At 46.9% G+C, this 24,520-nt stretch overlaps 2 protein-coding genes across 12 annotated transcripts in view; both read left to right on the top strand.

Moving 5' to 3' along the window:
- Positions 1–5,614, top strand: part of dst (dystonin) — a 134,870-nt gene extending 129,256 nt beyond the window's left edge. For 8 of the 11 annotated variants that reach the window (XM_072709340.1, XM_072709338.1, XM_023795236.2 and 5 more), the window contains 5 exons: positions 202–309; positions 1,576–1,766; positions 2,333–2,437; positions 3,427–3,544; positions 3,817–5,614. In XM_072709340.1, the coding sequence (XP_072565441.1) occupies positions 202–309; positions 1,576–1,766; positions 2,333–2,437; positions 3,427–3,544; positions 3,817–4,073 (779 nt within the window). In that variant the 3' untranslated portion in view covers positions 4,074–5,614. The remainder of the gene's footprint in view (positions 1–201; positions 310–1,575; positions 1,767–2,332; positions 2,438–3,426; positions 3,545–3,816) is intronic. The other 3 variants (XM_072709346.1, XM_072709348.1, XM_072709347.1) reach the window with 3 other exon arrangements.
- A 2,298-nt stretch (positions 5,615–7,912) lies between these two features.
- LOC111835198 (uncharacterized) lies at positions 7,913–23,907 on the top strand. The gene is made up of 27 exons (XM_023795227.2): positions 7,913–8,237; positions 8,904–9,016; positions 9,922–10,045; positions 10,891–11,284; positions 11,523–11,600; positions 11,686–11,781; positions 11,915–11,968; positions 14,362–14,415; positions 14,498–14,551; positions 14,624–14,677; positions 14,790–14,843; positions 14,934–14,987; positions 15,071–15,124; positions 15,547–15,600; positions 16,299–16,343; positions 16,431–16,484; positions 16,570–16,623; positions 16,715–16,768; positions 16,915–16,986; positions 17,076–17,111; positions 19,243–19,287; positions 19,380–19,412; positions 19,810–19,956; positions 20,632–20,808; positions 22,142–22,232; positions 23,028–23,105; positions 23,445–23,907. Exons 2-27 carry the CDS (start codon positions 8,953–8,955, stop codon positions 23,648–23,650), a joined length of 2,280 nt encoding a protein of 759 aa, XP_023650995.2. The 5' UTR covers positions 7,913–8,237; positions 8,904–8,952; the 3' UTR covers positions 23,651–23,907.
- The last annotated feature ends 613 nt before the right edge of the window (positions 23,908–24,520 follow it).

The raw sequence follows: 24,520 nt of genomic DNA, 5'->3' as shown, positions 1-24,520 counted from the left end.
TGTGGTGTTTGTGTGTAGCGGGGGGGGGGGGGGCTGACTCCCACACCCTGCAGTTGGCTGAATGTGTAAGCTTTGCAGTCTTGTGTCTATTAAGTTTCTCTATCTCTCTCCTGTATTTTCTGTTTGTGTTTTTTCCTTTTTTTCCTGCTAAACATTTCTACTGCTTCTCTCCGTGACAAACCCTGCAACCATTTCTTCTAGTTCATCACCACGGGAGTAAAATGTTACGCTCGGAGTCAAACTCTTCGATTACTCAGAGCCCCATAGGTTGGCAACTCTCACACTTTCTCTCCTTGTTCCATCCTGGTGGTATGTGTGCATCTGCTTGTGCCTGTGAGTTTGTGTGTGTGCGCGTGTGTGTTCACCTTAAAGGTATACTCCCTTAAAGGTATACTCCCTTAAAGGCATACTCCCTTAAAGGCATACTGCCTTGTAGGCTTCTCTGATTGGCTCACTTATCTCATGGCTTTTGCAGTGCTTTTGATGAGCTGTTTGCATGCCGCTGACTTGCACCTGCTCTCACGGCCCCGCTTTGCTCTCAGGGCCATCGTCAGCAGCCAATAGAATGCAGACTGGCTGTAAGCCCCACCCAGGGCAGCTTCCGAATCTGCCTTTTCCTCCAACGCAGGGAGATTTGCTTCCCTGAGCAGGATTTTAGAGTCTGACATAGAACAGAGGGGTGTATCCTGCGATGCTGGGGCCTGGCAGCCCGTCTGTTGTAGTAGCTGGGCTTCTTGTAGTACATTTGAGTGCATAATTCAGTAAAACATCACAGGTGACATCATATAGCAGGGGAAGGTTGCTGGGAAATTTAAAGTGCAGAATGTAATGCTGAAAACACATCCCCATCGCTTCAGACACTGGGCTTCCCACTGTCACCCACACTGGATTAGGTGTGATGCCCAAGTTAGAATGTGAATGCAGGAACATTTGCTAAAATGGTGCCAGAGAATTCCTGTTTGACAAATTGAAATGTTAGTAATTAAATATTTTTTGTCAGAAACTATAGGACCATCCATCCATCCATTGTCCAACCCGCTTATCCTACTGGGTCGCGGGGGGTCCGGAGCATATCCCAGAAGCAACGGGCACGAGGCAGGGAACAACCCAGGACGGGGGGCCAGCCCATCGCAGGGCAACTATAGGACCAATGATTCCTTAATTGCTTCCCCCCAGAGGATTTCTTGGTTATGCAGTCAGCTTGGGGTCATATTGACACTTGGGGGAACTCTGTGGGACCATCACATGGTTCATCACTCTTCCGTGTGGGTCTAGGCCAGAGTGGTTGTATGATAGTTTTACAGACGTGGTGTGTTTTAGTGTCCCGGCGAAGGGGATGTGGATCCATTTCCTGTCAACATGGTGATGTGAAAATGCATGCCTTTCATTCACATTGTGCTGTTGGCTTCCTGTCCCAAACTCTGACTGTGTCCACTGATCTGAGGCTCACTTGAGCAGATCTGCTTTCTTATGAAGCAGGCAGCAGTCACAGATGTGAAAAGTGATGTTTGCAGCTGGGTGGGACGTGCAGCTCCCAGAGGGACCCTGACACTCTGCGTGTGTTACTGTTACCAGCCAAAGGGAGAACCAACATGGAGCTTCGTGAGAAGTTTATCCTTCCTGAAGGCACCACGCAGGTGATGGCTAGCTTCAGGTACAGGGGTCGGAGGTCACGACCCTCTTCCAGAGCAGCTTCCCCCACTCGGTCAAACTCTAGCCAGAGCTGTCAGACCCAGCCGAACCCAGCGATGACAAGCAACCCCAAGGTGAGAGGAAACTGTGAGCCGTGATGTTCTGATGGACACTAGCCAGCCTCACTAGATACCCCATGATCACTTTGTTGTAGGACTTACATAGAGATGGACACTTTTACACCTTTTGTCGACCAAAGCTGGCTTTGGAATAAATCTGACATTGTAGCAGGTTTGCACCTCTAGAGGGCGCCCTTGAACGTTTACTTTTATATTTAACTTAAAAATGGCTGTCATTTTGAATTTCTTTAGTATTTCTTATGTAAAAGATGCCTGTCATGGATTGATGTTATTCTCATTCTTTTTTTTCTTGAACTGCCAGTCAGAAACAAGTTTGATTATCATTATAATATCATTTCCATGAATAGTTCATCCATTCATTTTGAAATGTCTCCCGCTGTTCTGTGTCCTGTCACTTTCCTCGCCACATTCGTCCTGTCTATAAACTGTCCTTCTTCCATTTGTTTTTTTGCTTCTCCCCATTTCCCATGTTTACTTTAATTCAGCCAGTTGTCTTCTCTCCCTTTGCCATCTCTCCCTTAAAGCCCTTTTGTGTTTTGATTTGCCATTGTTCCTCACAGACCACCCAACACTTAACGCGCAATTATGATAAACCGTGGCTGACAAACAGCAAAGCCAGCCTTAAATCCTCCGACTCCTTTGAAAGCCAAGGTTCATCTACAGAGGTATATTGAAGATGTGCGCTGGGCGGGGCGCCGTTAGACCACCTTTCTAACCAAACAGGCACTAAGATGCTCCCTCCTTGTTCAGCTGAAGTCTCCAAACACTGTCCAAAGGTTCACAGATGCACTGCCATGTGCCCAGCCTATCTGCAGAAATCTGGCCAACCAATCAGCCGTTGCAAACACCCAGCAGCAAATTTTCCCCAAATTGTTTTTTTCCCCCTCATCTTTCTTTTGGCTCCAAAAAGTAGTTCTAGGGACCCACATAGGGGAGCCTAAGACCCCAGAGACATTAATCCACTCCATTGTTCAAATAAACAGGCTCTCTTTTTCTGTCATGTCCGTCCATCCATCCATCCACCCACTCGTCTTCCGCTCCACTGTGAGCAGCTGCAGACTCACGCTGTAGCACCTTCATTCCATGACATCTCTATGAAGGACAGTTCGTTGTTTGGTGGATTTCAGCTGCATAATGGGTTTTGCACCTCAAAAAACTAACCCCTAGAGCAGCAGGCGCTCTGTGTGAATCTCTCTGCCTCGACTGCGATAAGAAGTGGGTCAGCAATGTCTATGTTTGCCTTTCCGTACTCCTCCGTTCATCCAGCATTTGCAGCGTTTGTCCTCATTGCATGTCTCTTCCCTTCTTTATTACATGAAAGCATTGGTCAACGTTAACATCTTCACCCTTAGAATTATTGAAAGACCCGTGACAGTGAAAGGGCAGTTTGCTAACGGTCATATTTTATTTTTACACCAGCGACGTGTTTGGCTTAAATGTTATTGTTGTCCATTCCAACAAACGTGCTACATTCAAAATACATTTCATCTTTTTATATGAATGATAGTGTGCTTTTCCTGAGATTCTGGTTAGAATGTGATCTCAGCGGGTGGTTAAAACATCTCCACCATGTCTAGTAGCAGCCAGTATAGCAACCTCAGACCCACTGCCCTCCACCACTCGGACCTTGAATCCCTCGCTCCTGTTTTTGCAGAGCACGCCAATTCAAGGCAGCAAGCTCCGCCTCCCCGGGTATCTGTCGGGAAAGGGATTCCAGTCTGGGGATGAGGGAGCGCTGATATCCGCTGCAGTCACCAAAGCCAGATCCACAGGTCCGTGCTGTCTCTCATGTCTCTGGTTTCTGGTCAAGTGTAGTGGTTCTGCAAACCCACTTTGACAGTAGTATTTCTAGACCTGTGGTGCTGAACATTACCATGATTCTTTATGCAGCTCTACATGCTTTTCATATTTTCAGATTATAGCTGCTTAAATTCACTTCACCATTTTTATAACTGGGTATTTGATTGCATGGGTGTGCTGTATCGGCAACTTTTCGTATCACATACCCTGATCACCCCCCCCCCACCCCCCGTCTGCCCCCCAGACTATAGACGGACGCCCAGTCGGCCCGGAAGCAAAGCTGGCAGCCGAGGAAGCAGCCGCAGGGGCAGCGACGCATCTGACTTCGACATCTCTGATATCCAGTCTGTCTGCTCCGACATGTCTGAGACCGTGACCGACTCTGGCCGGCCAAGCCCCCGGGGCGGCGCCCGCCCCCATGCGGGGAAACCCTCGAAAATCCCCACACCCCAGAAGAGGTCGCCTGCCATTAGCAAACTGGCCAAGGTCTCCAAGAGATAGTCTGGAGTGAAGGGCCCTGCCGGGGGTCGGGTTCAGACATGCTGCACGGCGCTACGTAATGCTACGACGCTACGCTACAGCGCCAATTATTTAACGTGTTGTAAAATATTGTTAAGGATGAAGAGTGTTTAATATTGAGCGAGATTGGAATGCTAATGGCCTTGTGTATTTGTCTTGTATTTTATTTTATGTGAATAATGTTACGTCAAACTATATTTTATTTTATTGATGCCAAACCTGGAAAGGTTAGCACAACAAAAAAACACACACAACCAGATAACTGTTGTAAACTAACAATTTTCCACACTAATATCATGATAACCATGTATTTATTGCTGAGAAGCATCGCTGAATGTACAGCCCCTCCCTGAACGCTAGTCTGCATGTGCTGTACGGCTCAGCGCTGGACTAATTTATATCTAATTAACATGCAACAACGAGCTACCAAACCGCATCACAGGGCAATACAGTACAGCTATCGCTTGGCACTGTGTACGTTTTAGCCTCACGCTAATGTGGGACAAAGGGCCAGCACTACCATGTGCCCGCCTTTGTCTCCCCCCGCTTAGCTGTCTGACGTCATCTAACAGCGACGCGTGCCATTTCTGTGTGGGCGGCTGCTGTCCACTTCCTGCTCGTAGACAATGAAGTGCACTCAAGTCCATGTTTCGTTCGTTTTGCTATGATGGACATAAACACTGTAACCCTTTTTGTAATAAATTTGCTTGCAGAAAGCTACCACGGTATAACAGATTGCACTTTGTCCCACTTGTCTGTGTGTTCTAAATGTACCCCCCCCCTCCAAAAAAAAAAAGCAAGAAATGTTTTTCTAGCATTCATTTTTTAGTTTTTTGAGTAAAATTGAGTAGGTTACTGATCTGCATTTTCTATAATACCATGTTGGTCAATGACACTGATGAATAGTATGATAAAGGCCTGAATGTTGCAGCGTATATGGATTTAAGGTCTGTGTGAGGTGTGGGTGGGTCCGCCATGCTCAGACTGTTCCCCAGTAGCTAATCGTATCTCATCATCTGGGCCAAAAACGAAAAAATTACACATCAGTTGTGGAGAAACGTTCAGTAATCATTTTTATTTGCTGTGTGCATTCACATTCACATTTCATTGGGTCTCTTTGATTTCATTTGTACTTTTGGCCCTACATCCAGCTAAACCAAAAAACCTGAAATATCATCAAATACAAAAATAATGAACATGCATCGGTAGTTTGGCACTGCATTGGTATGTGAATTGTGCTGGACTGTTTACCATTGAGTCTTTAATGGACAGAAAGAGGAAATGTCATAATAAAATGACTGATTATTACTCCTACAGAGAAGTAGCACATGATGCATATTTCATATTAGTATGAGAGACACAGAGCTTTTTTTGGTCATTGGTGATGTGACTGCGCAGACGCCCACCAACGCCGTGGTTTGCGATATGTAGCAGAGACATTACCTGAACTGGGTTGTTAAACATTCCCCATTAGCAGTGACTTCGTCAGTTAATGTAGCCGTTATTAAAGATATTTCAATAACCTTAATGTCTGCAGACCCTTATTTCTTCCTTTAATGTTCACAATATTTGATAGAACCTCATTTATGTGGGTAGCTATTGAGCTGGGTGTTACTGAAAAAGGATGCTGTCATATTTTCTTTGTGTAGTTGTGTAAAGTTGAAGAAAACTTCAGAGGTTCACCTTCATGACCCCTAACCCTAACCCCATCATTGTTGCAGTGGTGAGTGACCCCATCACTGTTATGGTGGTGTGACCATCACTGTTACAGTGCTGAGTGGTGAGTGACCATCACTGTTACAGTGCTGAGTGGTGAGTGACCATCACTGTTATGGTGGTGAGTGGAGAGTGAGCCCTTCCTGCTCACGTTGGCTAGGAAATTTCAGCCCGAGTAACGTTCCACAGCAGAGAACCACTGACACCCCCTGGTGGTAATTATGTGGCAGGAAATATCATACTGCTCGTTTTTTCAGGGAATAGCCATAATTCTCTAAGGCTTAAATCCTCTACCATCTGCCACAGGGTTTATTAGATGTCTGTGTTTTCATAGATTGAACTATATTTATCTCACTTATTTCAGACCTCAAAACAGTACAGTGTCTCCCTGAGGACTTTGCTGGAAGTTAAATGAATCCATTCCCTGTGCCTGGGTTAATGATACCTAATCCTTTGGCTCTAGGTGGAGATGTTATCTCCAGCCTTCTCTCATGGGTTGCCTCCTGCCGGTCGCCACGGGCTTTGTTTCTGGCTGGTGTGCAGCTTTGCTTTTCACCATGATGACCTGGAAATTCTCCACAGAGCTTGAACCCTCTGCAGGGTCCTACTGTGAAACTTAACATTCAAGATAGGATGTTCATTTGCTTTATTTAATGCGCACAAGCTATCTGGTGTTAGTCAAAACGTCACCAAGCTTAAATAATTGTTCCTGACCCAGACCCTTTGTTTAACAGTTTGTTTCTTTCACCCGGTGATGCCTGAAGCTCAGAGTATTTTAACAGTCATTAATAGCAGTGAAATCCTTGCTGTCCTTTGCTAGTTTACAGTTAATAAACACTAACATCCCTAAGTCCTCTGTCAGTATAACTAGGTAATTGTTGTCCAAACCAAACTGCATTTAAATTGATAATAGACTGATCATTAAAAGCTAACTCCTCAAATATATTTGTACACTTGGCACAGATCTGCTCACTGTAATGTATGAACGTCTGCCCCTGTTGGTGAGCATTGCAATGCCACCAGTTTGTACCATATATCTACTTTCTGGTGATTCATTTATTTGCTATGTGAAATTGTAGTTATACCTTTACCTGTCTTTCATAGATTGCTTGGGAGTTTGTGTTCTGGTGTAACTTACAGTATGAAACGGCCTTATTCCAGCTTTTGTTTATGGCTGTTGCAAAATGGAACAAAACGCTACAAAATAATTATACTTTGGGGATCAGTAGCCATGTGGGATCTATCACAAGGAACATAGATGGGATCCCACATTAGCTAATTCGTTACAGTTAAATTCAGACATACTGTATGTATGTGTGCAAAGGGCCTACCATTCTCTTTGTGCTTGCAAAATCCAAAAAGCGTGATATGCACAGCTCCTCAACACAAGACGCATGATTGGCTCGAAGAACAAGATACTGGGTTACATTGTGTGCTTGAATACTGTGCTGGTGTGTTTTTACTGATACAAGCATAAATACTACATCGTCGAAGCAACAATTTCCTGTTACTTGACCAGGTTCTGTTGTCTTCTGATATCTCATCGCCATTGTGACCTGTTTTCCCTTTGCAGGATTTTAAAATAAAGGTGGCAAACCTAAAATTTTGTAAATACTATTTTAAAAGACAATTTTGCAGTGATACTTGCAAAGTCATTACCTGAAATAAGCAAGGAGACAACACTGCTGTTTTCACATCTCAAGCCACTACATTGGCTCATATGTTGGTTTGGGGTTTCATTACCATGTAAAATGAATGTACCCCTTCAAATGAGTCCTTGTTTGTGAAGCATGTGAGACCAGCTTGTAACATACCACACCTTTCCGCCAAGGGACGGTGCCCTCAATGTGTCTGCCGTCCAAAAGCCTCCGTTCCACTTTCTGTGAATGCAATGCATTTTAATCTCTCTAACTGCAGAATTGACCCAGTAAATAATCATTATATTTCACATTAGCAGCCTCATTTGCTTTATGTATCAGAGCATGCATTCAAACTCTGATTACCATCTGGGCTGCAGTTAAACGTAAATGCAACAGAATAATTTATACTTCAAATGAGTGCAACGGCAATGGTTTATACTGTATGTGGTTCGTTTAAATGGTTTTGTCTTGTAGGCGTGTTTGTATGGACTATTATGTAGAGAGTTGTTGATAGTCTGAAGGGCACTGTAGGTGTCAGAGAGGGGTAAACGTTTTTCCTCCTCCTTATGGAATCCCGGGTCTTACTGTCCAGTGAGAAGCTGATGCCGGTGACACTGGACCTATAGGAGAAGTGGGATCCTGCCTGGACCGCAGGGGGAGCAGTGCACCAGGGGCCAGTGCAGCCTTCGGAGCTGCTCCACAGCTCAGAGTCCGGGTCTTTAAAGTGGGCCATATACAGGCAGCAGGAGAGAGGACCGCAATCCGCCCCGGGGTTTCTCCCTCAGGACATGTAAGTGCACCGTGCGTCATAATCAATGCTGCACATTTCATGATCTATCAGCAGATGGAAATATTTATGTCACGTTTGCAATTTTATCTGCGTCAAAGGGATAAGTCTTGGGACATTTTCTGCATCTGAAATAAATGTATCAAAAAAGCAAGATTTCAGAGAATGTGCTGGGATGATAACATGGGATGACAATGGAGTAATTACAAAACAGTAACGTTTGCTAACAAAAAAGCTAGAGCAGAGTCTTTTCAACCGAGGAATTGATATTTAAATGTGAATTCAAGCTAATGTTTTCAATATGATATGGATCCAAAACACTTTTCTTAACACCCTAACCCTAGATACTACTAAACCAAAATTTATTCACAGATTTAATTTGAACTGATTTGAATAAATGAAAAGGTTGTTTATTATGACATTAATAATTGTTACAAAGTTACAAATATTTTATAGGGAGAAATTATATTATTATTGGAATTAGTAAACTGACATTCTATCTATCTATCTATCTATCTATCTATCTATCTATCTATCTATCTATCTATCTATCTATCATGTATCTATTCCCCAAACATAGAGGAAATTACTTTTCCTCCATTAATCTTGTGCATTCATGTTTGTTTTGATGCTTTTAAGTTCTGAATATATTTATGCATCATTTCACAGGTCAACTTAATCCTTCACTATCATCGAAAACAAAAATCCTGCTTTAAATATGGTGCTGATTTGCCTAGTTTTCATTGCTTTCTGTGGATTCACCAAATGCCAGGACCTACCAAGTAAGTACTGAGTGTAAAATAAAACGTATATAAAATAGTGCACTTCTGTAGATGCAGCCACAATGCTTCCCACAGTCTCTTTAGGATGGTGAAATCTCACTATTGACCAGCAGGTGGCAGCATAGCAACACCAATGTCCCTCAAATTTATAAACGGTACCATTTTAGAGCCTAAATGTGTTGGTAACAGATAAAAGGCTTTTAAAAGGTTTTCTCTCGTGAAGCATTATGCTAATCTTCCAGAGGCTTATGTTTTTGGAGACTGCTATTCTTTCTGCAAGCCTCCACCACACACTTTCTTCATTTGTAAACAGCAACAATAAATGCCGTATGATGTTATGTCCATTCTAACAGAGGCCCTAGAACAGAGGGCCAGTCAGAAACCACGATGTCTGCAAACGCAGGAATGTCACTGGGCCTCACTGAATGGGTATCTAACCGAGTTCTGAGACCAGCCAATTGCCGATAAAGACACACATTCCCTCTGGGTGTCATTGGAAGAACCCAGCCATCCCATACATCTCAGTGGTCTTCTTACAGACCTGATGGAGCTGGAAAAGCCCCTGTCTGGTCACTAGGTGGCAGTGTTGAGTCAGTGTGCAGAGCCATCCTGTGATTTTGCTGCTGAGGGTGATGGCGGGAAGGTCACACAGGTCCCCTGTTGCCACTGGCTTTGGAGCCACATTACACTCCAGCCATCCAGCTTCTGTTGATCTCAGAAGGGCCACACCTGGTCCCAGGAAGCATCGGCCTGCAGCTTTGTGCCGATGCTTGGCTGGATCACCACGTCACCTTCCAACAGTGGAGGCCTCACTGTGCCGACTGCCCACCTCCTCCTACCTTTTCTGGCTGATGCCGTATCCATCTGATAACCAGACATCCACCGATGTTTCTGTTTGTGTTGAGCTTTCGACCTCCTGGAAGGGTTTCGGTTGTCTGAGTCGGATGGAGTCAGGACCGTGGATGGGTCTGATCCCCAGGCTGTGGCTTACCGCATCAACCCCTCCGTTCAGCTAAGGAGGACGACGAGGTACGCGGCCTTCTGCATGAGCAACAGGCAAAGATGCTTCTGGGCAAGAGCAGCTGTTGGCTCTTTATCGCCATCTGCTGTCCGTTTGGGCATAAATGCACTTCCTGCTAGACCTACAAATATCAATGTTAGTGATTCCCGAAAAGCAGGCAGCCACTAGAATGTAAAACCAGGCCATTTCAAAGCTTCAGCTCGATTTAATAATTCATTATTAAATGATTAAAATGTAAAAATAATGACTTTCCATCAGAGAGAGTAACTAATTATAAATTAAAAGCAATCGACATCTCACATCTCACCCTCACATCTGTAATCTTTTAAATTTAAATTTTAAATTTATTAAAATCAGTAGGAGACCTGCAGTGACCCAGCATGTACACATGAAGATTAGTGTCATTTTATTGAAGTTGTTTATGAAATAATACAGGCTTTCTGTCATCTAAATGGATTCTCAGATACCCATAGCAGCACATGATGTAATTCAGATATTAAAACATTCCGCTGAGGCAGAACAAGGGGATGGATTTGTTTGTTACACATTAGGGAATCAAAATCATAATCATCTGATTATCATCTGAGACATGGTTTAAGTCGGTTTTAAAGTCAGGGGGGGCTCGTCCTGCTGTATCTTCCTGTTTAGTGTCCTGGCATTAATCAGACCTGGGGTAATTCTGGGATTTTAAGGCAGGGGGCATAAAAGGGACCATAATTCATACAAAAGGCCTGACCTTGTTTTGAATTGGTGAGTGACAGGGGTGGGGGCACTATGGGGGCCAATCAGCTTTCAGCTGGGGCCAGTGCCCCTGTGCCCCCGCGCCTGCCAATGGTTGGACCGTTGTGTGCAGTGAGGTCTACCCTGAGGGCCTGCCCCCCGACTACGCCATCATCGCCACCTTCAAGGTAGCCAATGAGAGCATGAGGAACAGCTGGGACCTGTGGCAGGTCAGCGCCCCCGATGGCCAGGAACAGGTTGGCGTCCGTTTCCCTGGTGATGGTAGCTCGCTGGACTTCTTCTACACGGGGCCTGGTGGTGCCCGGATGCTGCGCACCTTTCGGGATGTGGAGGGGCTCCTGGATGGCCAGTGGCACAAGCTGGCACTGAGCGTGCAGGGTGAGCGCGTGCGGCTGCTTGTTGACTGCCGCGAGGTCAGCACCGTGCCCATTGACGGGCATCGGGCCACCATTCGCGCTGGCTTCACCTCCATCGTCAAGCGGGCCGTCGGCGACCACTCCGGCCCGGTGAGAGCACCAACAACCAACAACCGCCGCTGGTCTCTGGGTGCATCTGTCATGAATGGGCTCAGACAAGTTTACTAATGGCAGCTGTAATTTACAAGTCTAATAGCATTGTTAGCAAAAGGCTCTCATTGGGCAAAATCAGCTTTTGATTGACAGCACGTTGTAAATCCCGCCCAGTATGCTCTTTCATCGCTGCATACGAGAGATGAGTGCGTGTTAAGGCCTGTGTGCCTGGCAGGTGGACCTCCAGCAGATGGCGCTCTCCTGTGATCCAGACCAGGCATACACTGAGGCTTGCTGTGAGCTCTCCAGTGCTGTGAGTAGCCTGCCATGTGTGGTGGGGGGATTTTCAGCAGTAGGTTAGAGTTCAGCCCTAAACACTTTCTCTCTCTGGACTACAGTGTGGGGGCCACGCCGAGATCGGCCTGACTGGGGGGCGCGCCCCCTGCAAGTGTGTTCATGGCCAGCCAGGTGTGCAAGGGCCCCCAGGACAGAAGGTCAGTCACCAAATGCTTTGCCCAGCCAATCACATCGACCCCTGATTTCCCAGCACGAATCCCACGTTATTCGTTTTTCACAAGGCAGGACCAACCGATTTCCCAAATTAACCCAGTTTGTATTTATCTTCAGGGTCACAGAGGTCTCCCAGGCAACCAGGGAGAGGCAGGCAGAGTGGGAAACTGGGTAAGAGCCACTTGTGTTGGGTAGGAGCAAAGCAGTGCTGGGTATTTGGTGCCATAAACAGCTTCATCCCCCTCGGCCGTGGTGTTCCAGTGTTACCATGAGCGATGCTGTGGAAGTGGCCACTGGAAAATGCCACGGTTAATTTCAAGTATAACGAGCTAAACCTAAAGGCAAATGGAATCGGAAAACCCCCCTCGTAAGATAGCCCTGGAGTTGTGGAAAATGGTAACAGATTCAGAGCCCGGCGATGGTAGGATGGAAAGCAGGCTGGGAATGGGCTTCCCAGCGGCGGTAAACACGGCACACTCAAGCTCAGCCAGCGGCCATCAAACCCCACACGAACATCAAGCAGAACGCAGGAAGTCATGCCTCATTAGGGTGCCCCCTGTGGTGTGTCTGTGTATTACAGGCGTGCTCTTACTCAACCCTGAACACTGGCAGCAGGGCAAAGAGAGTCGCATGTGTGTGGGCGGGTGTCATGCTGGGGAGGGGACGCCATGAGAAGGGGGGGTTAAAAAGCTTATTTTTGGAGCGGCAATAGGCTGCCAGAACAGCACTGACTTTGGAGCTGGTCGTTTCCTGCTTTAGTGGGATTTCAGTGAAATCCTCTACTACCTGACAGAGACGTGGGACACAGCTAAGCTGAACAGCCACTGTGGCCCCATGACTGCGATAAATATAGATGAATGTGAACTTGACAGTTTATACAAAGGGAAGTGGCTTTGTTATGTACATGTGTGCATAAGTTCATCTGTGAGACGGCGATCTGAGCGGACGACAGGGAGACGGGATTTACAAACGCACTCAGAAACGGGATAAACGATTCAGTCCCATTTCTGATATTCCCTGACTGACTCTTTCCACTACTTGACCTTAATTTATTAAAGCAAATCTTTTTTTTTTTGGAAATTTGGCATTTTAATGAGGAGCTCACGCTGGGATGCTGGAAAATCTGCAGCCGGTTGCTTAGACACAAAATAGACTGTCAACATGGATCTGGAGCCTTTGTTGCACCATTACCATCAGACTCCATGATTCTTGGGGTCTGTACAGATTAGTGCTGAGGGTGCAGGTGTTCCCTGCGCTCTGGTGGGACATTCTTATCTTCACCACGGAGACGGTCTTCATGCAGACCCAAGCAGAAAGTGGGATTTTCAGAGCTTGAGGGAATTTGCTTCCTGAGTCAGGATGCAGAAGGTTCTGCAGAGTGGAAATGGTTGATTTCTCTGCTCTCCCCATGGGAGACAGGCAGACATTCCTGCCCCTGGGCTGAGAGTGACTAGCGTCTCCTGCTCTGAGCTCCAGGCTTCAGGGGCATCAGGAAGCTCATGGCTGTGTTACGGCCACACCGAGGGCTTCGCCGTAGCCAGTCAGCTGTAGCCAGTCAGCTGATGGCAGTCCGCAATGAGCTGGGGTGGAAGGGGCTGATGGGCCGTATGAGTGCACACACACACACACACACACACACACACATGCAGTCAAATTCATGCACATACACACATATGCAGGCAAATGCATGCACACAAACACACAAATGCACACACAAACACAGGTCTCTGTTCCTCTGTGTGTGTGTGTGTGTGCGTGTGCGTGTGTGTGTGTGTGTGTGAGAGAGACGCCTCCAGGGGGTGTCCATTGGCAGGAGCCAGTGGTTTTGGACAACAGATGCAAGTATCAATAAAAAAACAATATATACACATTCTGTGTTTTGCTGATGATACAATTTGTACAAAGATTTTATATTACAGCCACAGCCTCCCACAGCAACTGTTTCCATTTGTATGTTTAAACCGGTTTAGCTGTTGGTTTGAAGCCCAGATGGATCAGCATTGCTGTTTACAGGTGGCCCCCATGCCCTCATTGAACTGACCCAACAGCCACCCAAATTAGCATGTGAATCCCTGGGCGGGGCTTTGTGATGGGAACTGTGGCACAATAATTAGAGAACGTAAATAAACAAAGAAAACAAAAAGAAGACAAACAGGGACATCTCGGTCAGCCGCACCAGCAGCAGTCCCTGTACGGAGCGGAAAAATGTCACCAAGAAAATGGCGGCAGCTGAGCAGGGTGTGTGGGACAGCGATGGTGAGGTAAAAGTGCCTTAGTGTCCCATACGAGATTAAAATGTCTCAGTGAGAAGACAGACTTGGTTCTGATGAAGCTTCGCATTAATTAACCAACTTTAAATCAATACAGGAAATGAAAATGGCATTGATAGGAAAGCAAATTGTGATAACTGCCGTCTCTGAAAATAGAACATTTATCATTCTAATACATTAGATGTGCAGTTTTCTATGTTTTCTTGTTGCAAATGTATGTTAATGTTGCAAGGGGGTTTGTAAATGTGAGTCATTGTGAGATGCTGCCCAATGGCCCCATTCTCTCTCCCCCAGGGAGTCCGCGGGAGCACAGGCGGCTACGGTCCATTTGGGGAGACGGGTTCTAAGGTAGGAGCTCTCCTGTGAGCTACCCATAATCCCCGGCAGTGATGTCTTATCGTTAGGATGTCAGCACTGCTGTGTTTTGTAGGGTTTACCTGGAATTAAAGGGGAGGAAGGAATGAATGGACTCCCAGGGATTCAGGTAACCGAATTGTTTATAAGGACCGTCGCCTCGTTATCCTGTTCGATGGTGTAACGAGCCGCTGTTCTGTAGGGCGAGAGAGGAATGAAGGGTCTCAAAGGACTGAACGGAGCTCGTGGATTCAAGGTAAGCTGCATGCTTACAGATGCACAATTATATAGGAAGACTTCTGCTGTAAGCAGCTGCCCATGATCTGGATTAGCCATCAGCCTGACTGAAACCCCACTGGCCTTCCCAGGGTGTACGAGGGAGCCCCGGCGAGAGGGGGGAGACAGGAAGGCAGGGCCCAGTGGTACGTTGCAGTCAAACGGCCTGTTTGAGTGGCGTCATCCTATAAAGTAGAGAGTACTATGCTTGATTAGCTACATTTTTATCTCCAAAGGGGGCCCCAGGGGAAGTGGGCCATGAGGGGATTCTGGGATATCAAGGAGTGAAGGTAACATTGATGAGCTCTGGTCATTCACACATCTGTCCATCTCCACCAAAACCAACCTAATCAACCCCATTTTGTTCCGGTAGGGAGAACAGGGGCACCTAGGAGCAGAGGGCCACCGGGGGCACAAGGGACAACAGGTATTTTGTGACTGTCACTTTTATGGAGTGTGCTTTCAGTAGGCGTGGTGACAGATGTTCTGTCAGCACCAGCTCATGACCTTGTCTCTGCTGTGAGGTCAGCTCGTGTTCACATGCACATGTCTGCTGGAAGTGTGAAGCTGCACCCAGACGAAGACCAGACAGGGCAGATCTGCCCTCAGTCCCAGGATGAAACACACCTTCCATGTTCTGCTGAGATTAGTCAAAACGTTGTAGCTCATTTGGGGAAACATGACTTAATTTCTTGATTTATGTTCAGCAAAAGGGTGTAATTTTTGTATCCTTGACACTATTTTATGCAGTATTGTAGAATTTAACATATCTGTTGAAGGTCATGAACTAACCTGTTCGAATTGTCTCTCTGGATGATGTTGAGAGACTTTGTTTTTCCCACATTCCAGGGTGTTGTTGGAGATCCTGGAGATCGCGGAGCACCAGGGCTCAAAGGGAAACCCGTACGTCACCTACAGTCAGGAGGCCTTCCTCAGAGAGTTTAATGCTTCAGCAGGCCTTCCTCAGAGAGTTTAATGCTTCAGCAGGCCTTCCTCAGAGAGGTTAATGCTTCAGGAGGCCTTCCTCAGAGAGTTTAATGCTTCAGGAGGCCTTCCTCAGAGAGTTTAATGCTTCAGCAGGCCTTCCTCAGAGAGTTTAATGCTTCAGGAGGCCTTCCTCAGAGAGTTTAATGCTTCAGGAGGCCTTCCTCAGAGAGTTTAATGCTTCAGGAGGCCTTCCTCAGAGAGTTTAATGCTTCAGCAGGCCTTCCTCGGAGAGTTTAATGCTTCAGGAGGCCTTCCTCAGAGAGTTTAATGCTTCAGGAGGCCTTCCTTCCTCAGAGAGTTTATGCTGCTACATGCTGTATAGATCTTCTGCTACTTTCATGAGCCACTAATAGTCATACTCCAAGTCACACTATTACATGTTTTAAATTACACTATGGAATCAAAACAGAATTGTCTCTCAGGAAGAATTCCTGTCCTTTTCTCATCCTTTTCATCTTGTAATGTGATTGGTCATGGCCAGAATGTAAACACTATCAACCTATCAGATACTCTTTTACAACAAAGACTTGAATGACCTTATTACTTTTTTCACTAACATTAACAGTGTGGAGGCCCTCCACTGACCTGAGGTCATTTTCTTTATCTTTATCTAGGGTGTTCAAGGGCCAGCTGGAAAGCGTGGTACCATTGGAGAGAAGGTGACATATACGGGACCCACTTCATTAAAAAAACATTTGTTTTGCTGCTGAGATCCCAGCGAGCTTTGCTCATTACTGCCTTTGCAGGGCATTGTGGGAGACCCTGGCTTTCCAGGGAGAGACGGGGACCTGGGAGTAGAAGTAGGTCGAGCTGCTCATCTTCATTCAGAGTTCTCGGTTCGGTGTGTAGCTGGAGTGCTTAACGTGAGCGTTTCTGTGCACACAGGGTTACCAAGGAGCCCAAGGTCCAGAGGGAGGGTCAGGTCAGGCGGGGGAGAAGGTAACGGACAACTAAGCTGCAACAGAGTAACCATAACATGATGAGTGTTCCCAGGTTGGGGAAAGTTCAAGGTGTCATTTGTTCTTGACAGGGAGAGAAGGGGTCATGGGGTCGCCCTGGAGACATGGGGCTACAGGGAGTGCCAGTAAGCCACATTACCATGTAGTAGTACCACACTGATCTAAAATGCAAATGAGCAGTTAAAATGAATTATTTGTAGAGGAGGTACATGTTGATGTGCAGTACATGGTTCCTTAATGAAATGGCGCCCCCCTCCCCTGCCCTCCACAGGGCCCACGAGGCTACAAAGGTTCAGCCGGCAAACCGGGCCGTCCAGGATTTGTTGGCCCACCAGGGCCCATTGTGAGTCTTCCCGGCCGGTGTTCCCAAACCTTCCTGAATCTCAGATCGTTCCTGTGCTCTGCATATTAAAATGTGGTGTCTCTTTCCAGGGACACTTGGGAATGACAGGACGTCCAGGCCCCAAGGTACCATCTGACTCATTAGCACGTGCTCATCTGTCACAAAAACAATAATCACTTTTAATTAAAACGTCACCTTTGCGGAACCGTGGGGCCTCGCCTCCAGGGTCCGCTACTCGCAGTCAGGTCTAATGCTGTTGTGTCCATCATGCCGGTTCCCCTCCTTTGTTGTGTGCGGGTCTCCCTCTTTACCCCCGTGGAGGTTCCCCACCTCCCTCACCTCGTAAAAGCATCCTGGAGCTGCTGTCCTGCAGTTCCCAGGTCTTGGCTGCCATTCTGAGCCTCAGAGCTCTACTGGGAAGCGTTAGCAATGATTTACTGCGCGCAAATCCCTGCGTTTCCGCAACAGATCCTGAGCTGGAGTCACGGTGGGAGTGGGATTTGGCGGGAAGGCCCCATCGTGATCCTGACATGCTTTACAGCGCTGGCCGTTGGACACACGCCCTTTATGTGTACGCAGCTTCGGTCCGTGACCGGCTGTTCCTATAGTAAGGAAGTCAGCACTGAGTTTCTGTAGCCAGGGAGCTGTATGTTTGGGAATAGACGTGCGTTGTTAAGAGATGAGACACTCTTGTCAGAGGAGTCATTCCTCACTGGGGAAGAAAAACTGACAAACATTGCAAACCTTTCTATGTCTACTGACAATATACATGAAGATAGACTTAACTGATCCCAGGGGGAAATTCTTGAACATAGGTCCCGCTGCTTTTGTAATGGTGCTAATTGAGTTCCTAATTGGAAAAGTACCTACGCAGTAGCTGTGCGAAAGTTGCTAGATGTGTATAAAACACCCTGAACTTCATCAGTGTTTGCAAACTATTTGGCTCACGTCCGACACTGTTAGTCGTTGAGAGTGTCAATAGAAAAACTCTTTGGACGGGAGCTTCACCGGCCTCACATGAGACTGTATGTGGTGATACAGCTGTTTAAACAGCCCTGATTAATCTCATAACGATACCCAGCATGAAAACCAGTGCTGTCTCCATTCGTTCCCAAAGAGACACGGGTGCAAACCCGGTGAGCTAGTCTTGGTTTTGGCGGCTGCCTAACAAAACGTTGGCTAACAGTGCAATAATATTTATGTCGGAGGACACAGAAGGGCCTGCTGGGAAATACCATCCATCAGTGTGAAGCAGCTTCAGAAGAGCTGAAACCTATCTGTGTGCTGGTTGCTTTTTCCATCCAAGCCTCTTTCACTCCTGCAGCGGATTCCCCTTCCTTGGGTCCGGGCTGAGTCAGATGTGCTCTCTCGCGGGACACGGAGCTCTGTTCAGCACCTGCATTTTCCTAGTTATCCTCAGTATGTGCGCATATGACAGGCAAATTAAGCTCAGATGTTTTCCATTTGCGGCCTGCTGACACACACAAGGACTTGCCTCAGTATCTGCTCACTGTCTCCATTCCCATGCCGAGCTCCTTGGGCTTCCAATGAATAAAACACCCTGACATGCCTCAGGAAATTTTATCCAAGGAATGTACAGGAAATGTGCCATGTATACTTACATTTATTTACTAATTTTACATCTCATATGTAAACAAAATGAGAGAATGAAACAAACAAATCACCACAGAACAAAAGCACTTTAAAATAACCCTAATAATAATAATTCATACCAGCTTAGTAGTACACATGCACACATAAAATTTAACCACTGAGAGTCATATTGTAGGACAATTTAAATACACATCCATGTTACAGTTCAGATAAACGACAGTATACTAATTATCAATTATCATTCGTTTTGACAGCAAACAGCACCAGATACTCACTTTAAAAATGTTCATTAAAAAAAAATTTTTTTTTTATGGGGCCATTAGATGGTATCATGTTAATGTTGTTCACTGGTATAGAGGCTGGGGGAGGAGGAGATTTTAACAGAATGGGTGGATTTATTTTCAGAAGTGTGTTTGCTTTAATGTTTATTCTTCATGGCATGGGAAATACTGCACTTCAGGGAGGGACAAAGTTCACATTTTTCCCATTGTTTAGTGAGAACAAAAATGGCGGTCTTTGAAAATGAGCTGGCTGGATAGCCGACGTGGGACTGGCGGAGTGCAGTGCAGGCACACACTACACGCTACACGCTACACGCCTTTGTCACAGAGGAGTTCACATCAGCTGTCCATGTCTTAACAGGGTGCTACAGGCAAACCAGGCATCCAGGGAGCCCAAGGGCAGGAGGTAACCATCAACACCGGCTTTCAAAGAGGACCATCAGACTGAAACCTAAATCATCCCCAAGTGCTTTATTAGATCTGTTTTCTGTTGTAAAGGGGCAACAAGGACAGACGGGGCCCAGAGGTCAGGTAAGGAAGCTGTCAAAATAAGGAAGCTGTCAAAGTAAGGAAGCTGTCAAAGTAAGGTAAGCTGTCAGGATTATGTCCCTGGCTGATTTATAATGGAAACACTGGTGTCATGTGATCCATCTCATGGAAAGAGCATGTTTAAGAACCAGAGTGTCATGTGTGGAGCCTTTTCGTTACACCACTAACACGTACTGGGGAAACCAAGAAGATGCTGCACAGATGTTTCTACTGAATTCCCTCTAAGGAAGTCCATGATTTTTGCAGAACATGTATGGTCATTATGGTGATCATGGTGGAACACTGCTGCTGTGCTAACGTGCTAATAGACAGAACGATGAGGCCATACACTCTCGTCAAATGCAGACCAACCTGTAATCGGGGTGTTCTGTGTGTCCAGGAGGGGGACAGAGGTAAACAGGGTCCCCGTGGCAAGGAAGGGAAGCGAGGAGCTGGTGGGGAGCCCGGTTCTGCAGGACCTGTGGGGAGCAGAGGCGTCCCGGGAGATGGGGGACCTCAGGGATTCCAGGGACCTCCTGGGCCACCTGTAAGTGTTCTGGAAATTTCCCAAGATTAAATGAGTACATTTTCACTGATGTCCTGGATAATGAATTGGGGGGGGGGGGCTGAGGAGCAGGCGTATGGCTCAGTGGGGCACGACGCCGTGACTGATCAGAAGGTTGCTGACTCAGCTTTCTGACAGGAACATACGTCGCATTGGCTAAAAGCTAAATAAACATGAAAGTGGGTACCTTTGCTTGAAACGGAAATGGCTGGTAACACACAGAGTGCGCATATCATGTAAACGTCGTGCACTTCCTGTTTCTTAACCGGCTAATATTGGTCAGTTGAAACAAGCGGGTTAACCACATGCCGATTACGAGCCTGTGTTGTTTTAGCTAGCTAATCAAACAGCACCACACCCTGCCCTCCCGAAAGGCGAAATGAGAGGCCGCCATTGAGCTTCTCGACTTATGAGACGAGTGCTAACTCTCGTGGTGACAGGGAGGCTTGTAAACGGCTTCCGCCAGAGCTGTGGTGCACTTTCTGGGGCAATAAAAAGTATAAGCTAGCTAGCTAAGCGCTTCTGGCTCCTTCTGCGCCCCCCCGGCACAAAGCAGCTGCCATCTCTCCCTCCCTCGCTGTACTGTGGGGTGAGTCGTGTATCCCTGTCGTGTGTTTCCACACTCACTCTTCCCCCCCCCCCCCATTCCCTGCACAGGGCCCAGTGCTGGCTGCCCAGCACGTCATTGAAGTCTGTAAGAAGGTGGTGCTGGAGCAGATGTCCACCTTCGCCAACTCCGTGAAGAGGACATGTGCCACCGTCTGCCCCCTGTATGGAGACGTGCCCATGGGAGCCCCAGGCCCCCCAGGACCAAAAGGACCCTCCGGACCACCCGTGAGTGTCCATCTCTGTGCCTGAGCATCAGCTGTCTGTATTTCAGCCAGCATGGGAGCAGCTCCAGACGTTTTCAGTAACCTTTAGTGATATTTTTTTTTTTATAAAAATAACCATTACACACCATTTCAAAACCTCGCCTAAGGAAAAATCCGAGTGCCCTGGGCGTCTGACCGCAGACGTCTGATTTCAGGCACTGTTGAGCGTGCAGGCCTCATGCCCTGGCGCCCCCAGGAGGCGCACGCTCCATACATGACTGGCTCCTGCCGCGTGCAGGCCTCATGCCCTGGCGTCCCCAGGAGGCGCACGCTCCATACATGACTCGCTCCTGTCGCGTGCAGGCCTCATGCCCTGGCGTCCCCAGGAGACGCACGCGCCATACATGACTCGCTCCTGCCGCGTGCAGGCCTCATGCCCTGGCGTCCCCAGGAGGTGCACGCTCCATACATGACTCGCTCCTGCCATGTGCTCCCTGCCCAGGCGAGGCGCTTACATACTGTGCACCGTGGCTGACAGGCTGAACTATTTGGCCGTTTGGGCCGGAACGAGAGAGTTCAGACTTTCCACGTCGCCATGAAGGCAAATAAGAATGTCGGACTGGGCCCCGCTCTTAAGGGTGACCCCCCCAACGCTGGAAACTCTCTTCCACATCCATACCGTGGGACTAAACCTTTTTAGATTCTTTAGCCGTTTTCCTCCTTGAGGCCCCTGTCAGGTCACGACACTCCCATGCCAGAAGGTGGCGTATAATTCATTAAGTCAGTTGGAGGCTCTTATTTCCAGTATCACCAGTACAGCTTTCCAGTAATTCATGAATTAAAATAATAAATGAGTAATAAGTCAGTTGATCACAGTAGTCCTGTTGCAATGAAGACATTACGTTTATTTAGCAGGTGCTTATAAGTGAAGTAAGCAGGATCAGCCAGGATCAGCCAGGATCAGCCAGTCCCTGGAGCAATTGGGGTTCAAGGGCCTCACTCAGGGGCCCGACGCTGAAGTCACTGGGATTTAAGCTGGCGATCTTCCGATGACAGACACAGCATCTTAACCTGCTAAAACACAACGTATTGGCTTATTGCCCTCATCATGTGTCGTACAGTCAGAGATCACCGTTAACTGTGAATAACCTACTTATATTTTCATTACTCACCTGCTTACCTCCATCTTAAATCTTTAACTTACTGGGTGAGACTCAGGCTCGGCTTCACGCACGAAGTGGAAAATCTGCCGTAATTCCACGCCCACGTTCAGCCGCTCAGTGTCTTTGGACCTTCTTGGAGCATGGTCACCATTTCCCTTCAGCTGACCTTAGACTTTCTGCTCACGGCCACAGGGCGACCCTGGAAATGACGGAGCTGAAGGGGAGGTGGGCCAGCAGGGGTATTACGGAGAGCCTGGGGATCCCGGAAGACCGGGAGTGCCAGGTGGGAAAATGAAGCGTTTACTCACACTGGGCCCCAGACGGTCCGTACCATGCCCTAGCATGTTTGATTCACAAACTTGGTTTGACTATTGTGATCGCTCCATACCGTACCCAGGTGCACTATGCTTAACCGTATGGTTTCGTCATGGTTAGTTGGCATCTAGTGTGATCACTAACTATGGCCGAGTACGCAACACAGATATGACCTCAGTGATACGACTGACAAGCACATGTGCACATGTTCACCACACATAAACCGAACCCAGAAGGATCAGATCAGGTAGGCTTTGCATCATTTTTTTCTGCAAAACTGCCTTGCAAAAAAATGGCATGTACTGTACAGATTGAGTAGCGACAAACATTTCACAGACATGGCAGCAAAGAGATGACTTTGGTCTATGGCAGAGGTGCAGTGTTTGCTGGAAATCTGGGCTGGTGAGAATATGCAGGCACATCTGGGTGCAGCACACAAAAACTCTTCTTATACACACAGCACATATAAATAATAATCGCTATGTTGTGTACTAGACAAATCTATGTGTGTCATCGTGCCCAAAACTACTCCAAATAAGCCACAAAATTAGGACATTAATCATGAATTCCATTCTGCTGTGATGACGGAAGAATGCTCGGGTCAGGACCGTTAAGTGCGATGTGAGTGCTTACCAGTGGGGGGGCACTCGTGCCCGGGCACAGTACGAGGCCACCAGGCCAAGTGTGAGTACATCATAAAGGAAAACTCCCCTGAATAACATGGGGGGGGTGCCTTGGGTCTGAACTGCGCTGTGCTCCTCAGGTAACCAAGGAGACCACGGAGACAAGGGAGCTAAAGGGCATGGCTTACCTGGATATGCGGGAGACCAGGGAACGAAGGGTAATTCATGGTCAACTTTTAATATGAGTTCAGTCTGAAACACACTGACTAACCTGTGTATAGCAAACATACAGTATAGTACGACATACTGTGAGAGGCGAAATACCATGATCATTTTGATAATAATTAGAACCTATTTCCTAGGAATACTACGGGTTTCATTGCAAGGCTTTGTTACTTCTTAATAAACTTCAGGTGACAGTTGTCTTAATAACTTTAGTTATCTGGCACTAGAATTGATCCACCTTTGAAACCCATCTACGGATATAGTGACAGAGGAGACTGACTGTCTTCCCCCAGAGGTTAAAGGTTACGCCCTAACATTCTCCCCTAAAACAGGCCAACGGGGACGACCTGGCATCGCCTTTGAAGGCCAGCCTGGGCACCCTGGCGAGAGGGGCCACTTGGGACGTCCCGGACTGAGGGCTCACCCAGGACTCCCAGGAACACCCGGAATCTGTCTGACGTCGGGGTGCCACCAGCTTGACGTGACACCTGCTCCCCCGGCCACGCAGACTGCCCCCACCCGTAGGAGGCGCCCGTAAGGGGCAAAAGAAGCCAGGGCATATTTGGAGGGGGCGTGACCCAAAACAGGGGTGGGGGAGGGGCCACATTTTGACTGAAGCTGAAGTTAAATCACAGGCTACACCAGCACACTGGCATCTGCGAGGCAAATACAGATGCTCATTATAGTTAAAAGGTCCCTTTTATTGGGGTAATTTATGTTAACATTCCTAACATGAATCAAACTCAAAGTCTCCTCGAGTACCATGTTCTTTATAATAAAACCTCAAAAATGTGAGTGCTGTTTTACAGTAGTCATTTCAGGATAGTAGCAGGTCACATGACCTTATTTATAATGAATCCTGTGACAGAGGTCATGACCTCTGTATAACCATGATATCTTTATGTGCAGTACACATTATATACTAATTTGTTTTTGAACACACGCATAAAAGGGAGTCTAAGGGATTGTTAGCATTGTTAGGATCTCTCTACCTTTAGGGGTAGGATCTCTATCTTTAGGTTTAGGTTCTCTCTATCTTTAGGTTTAGGATCTCTCTATCTTTAGGGTCAGGATCTCTCTATCTTTAGGGGTAGGATCTCTATCTTTAGGGTTAGGATCTCTCTATCTTTAGGTTTAGGATCTCTCTATCTTTAGGGTCAGGATCTCTCTATCTTTAGGGGTAGGATCTCTCTATCTTTAGGGTTAGGATCTCTATCTTTAGGTTTAGGTTCTCTCTATCTTTAGGTTTAGGATCTCTCTATCTTTAGGGTTAGGATCTCTCTATCTTTAGGGGTAGGATCTCTCTATCTTTTATTAGGATCTCTATCTTTAGGTTTAGGATCTCTCTATCTTTAGGGTTACAATCTCTATCTTTAGGTTTAGGATCTCTCTATCTTTAGGGGTAGGA

The sequence above is a fragment of the Paramormyrops kingsleyae genome, chromosome 3 (genome assembly GCF_048594095.1).
Source record: "Paramormyrops kingsleyae isolate MSU_618 chromosome 3, PKINGS_0.4, whole genome shotgun sequence".
In the NCBI taxonomy this organism is placed as follows: domain Eukaryota; kingdom Metazoa; phylum Chordata; class Actinopteri; order Osteoglossiformes; family Mormyridae; genus Paramormyrops; species Paramormyrops kingsleyae.
This window is presented reverse-complemented; position numbering and strand designations above follow the sequence as displayed.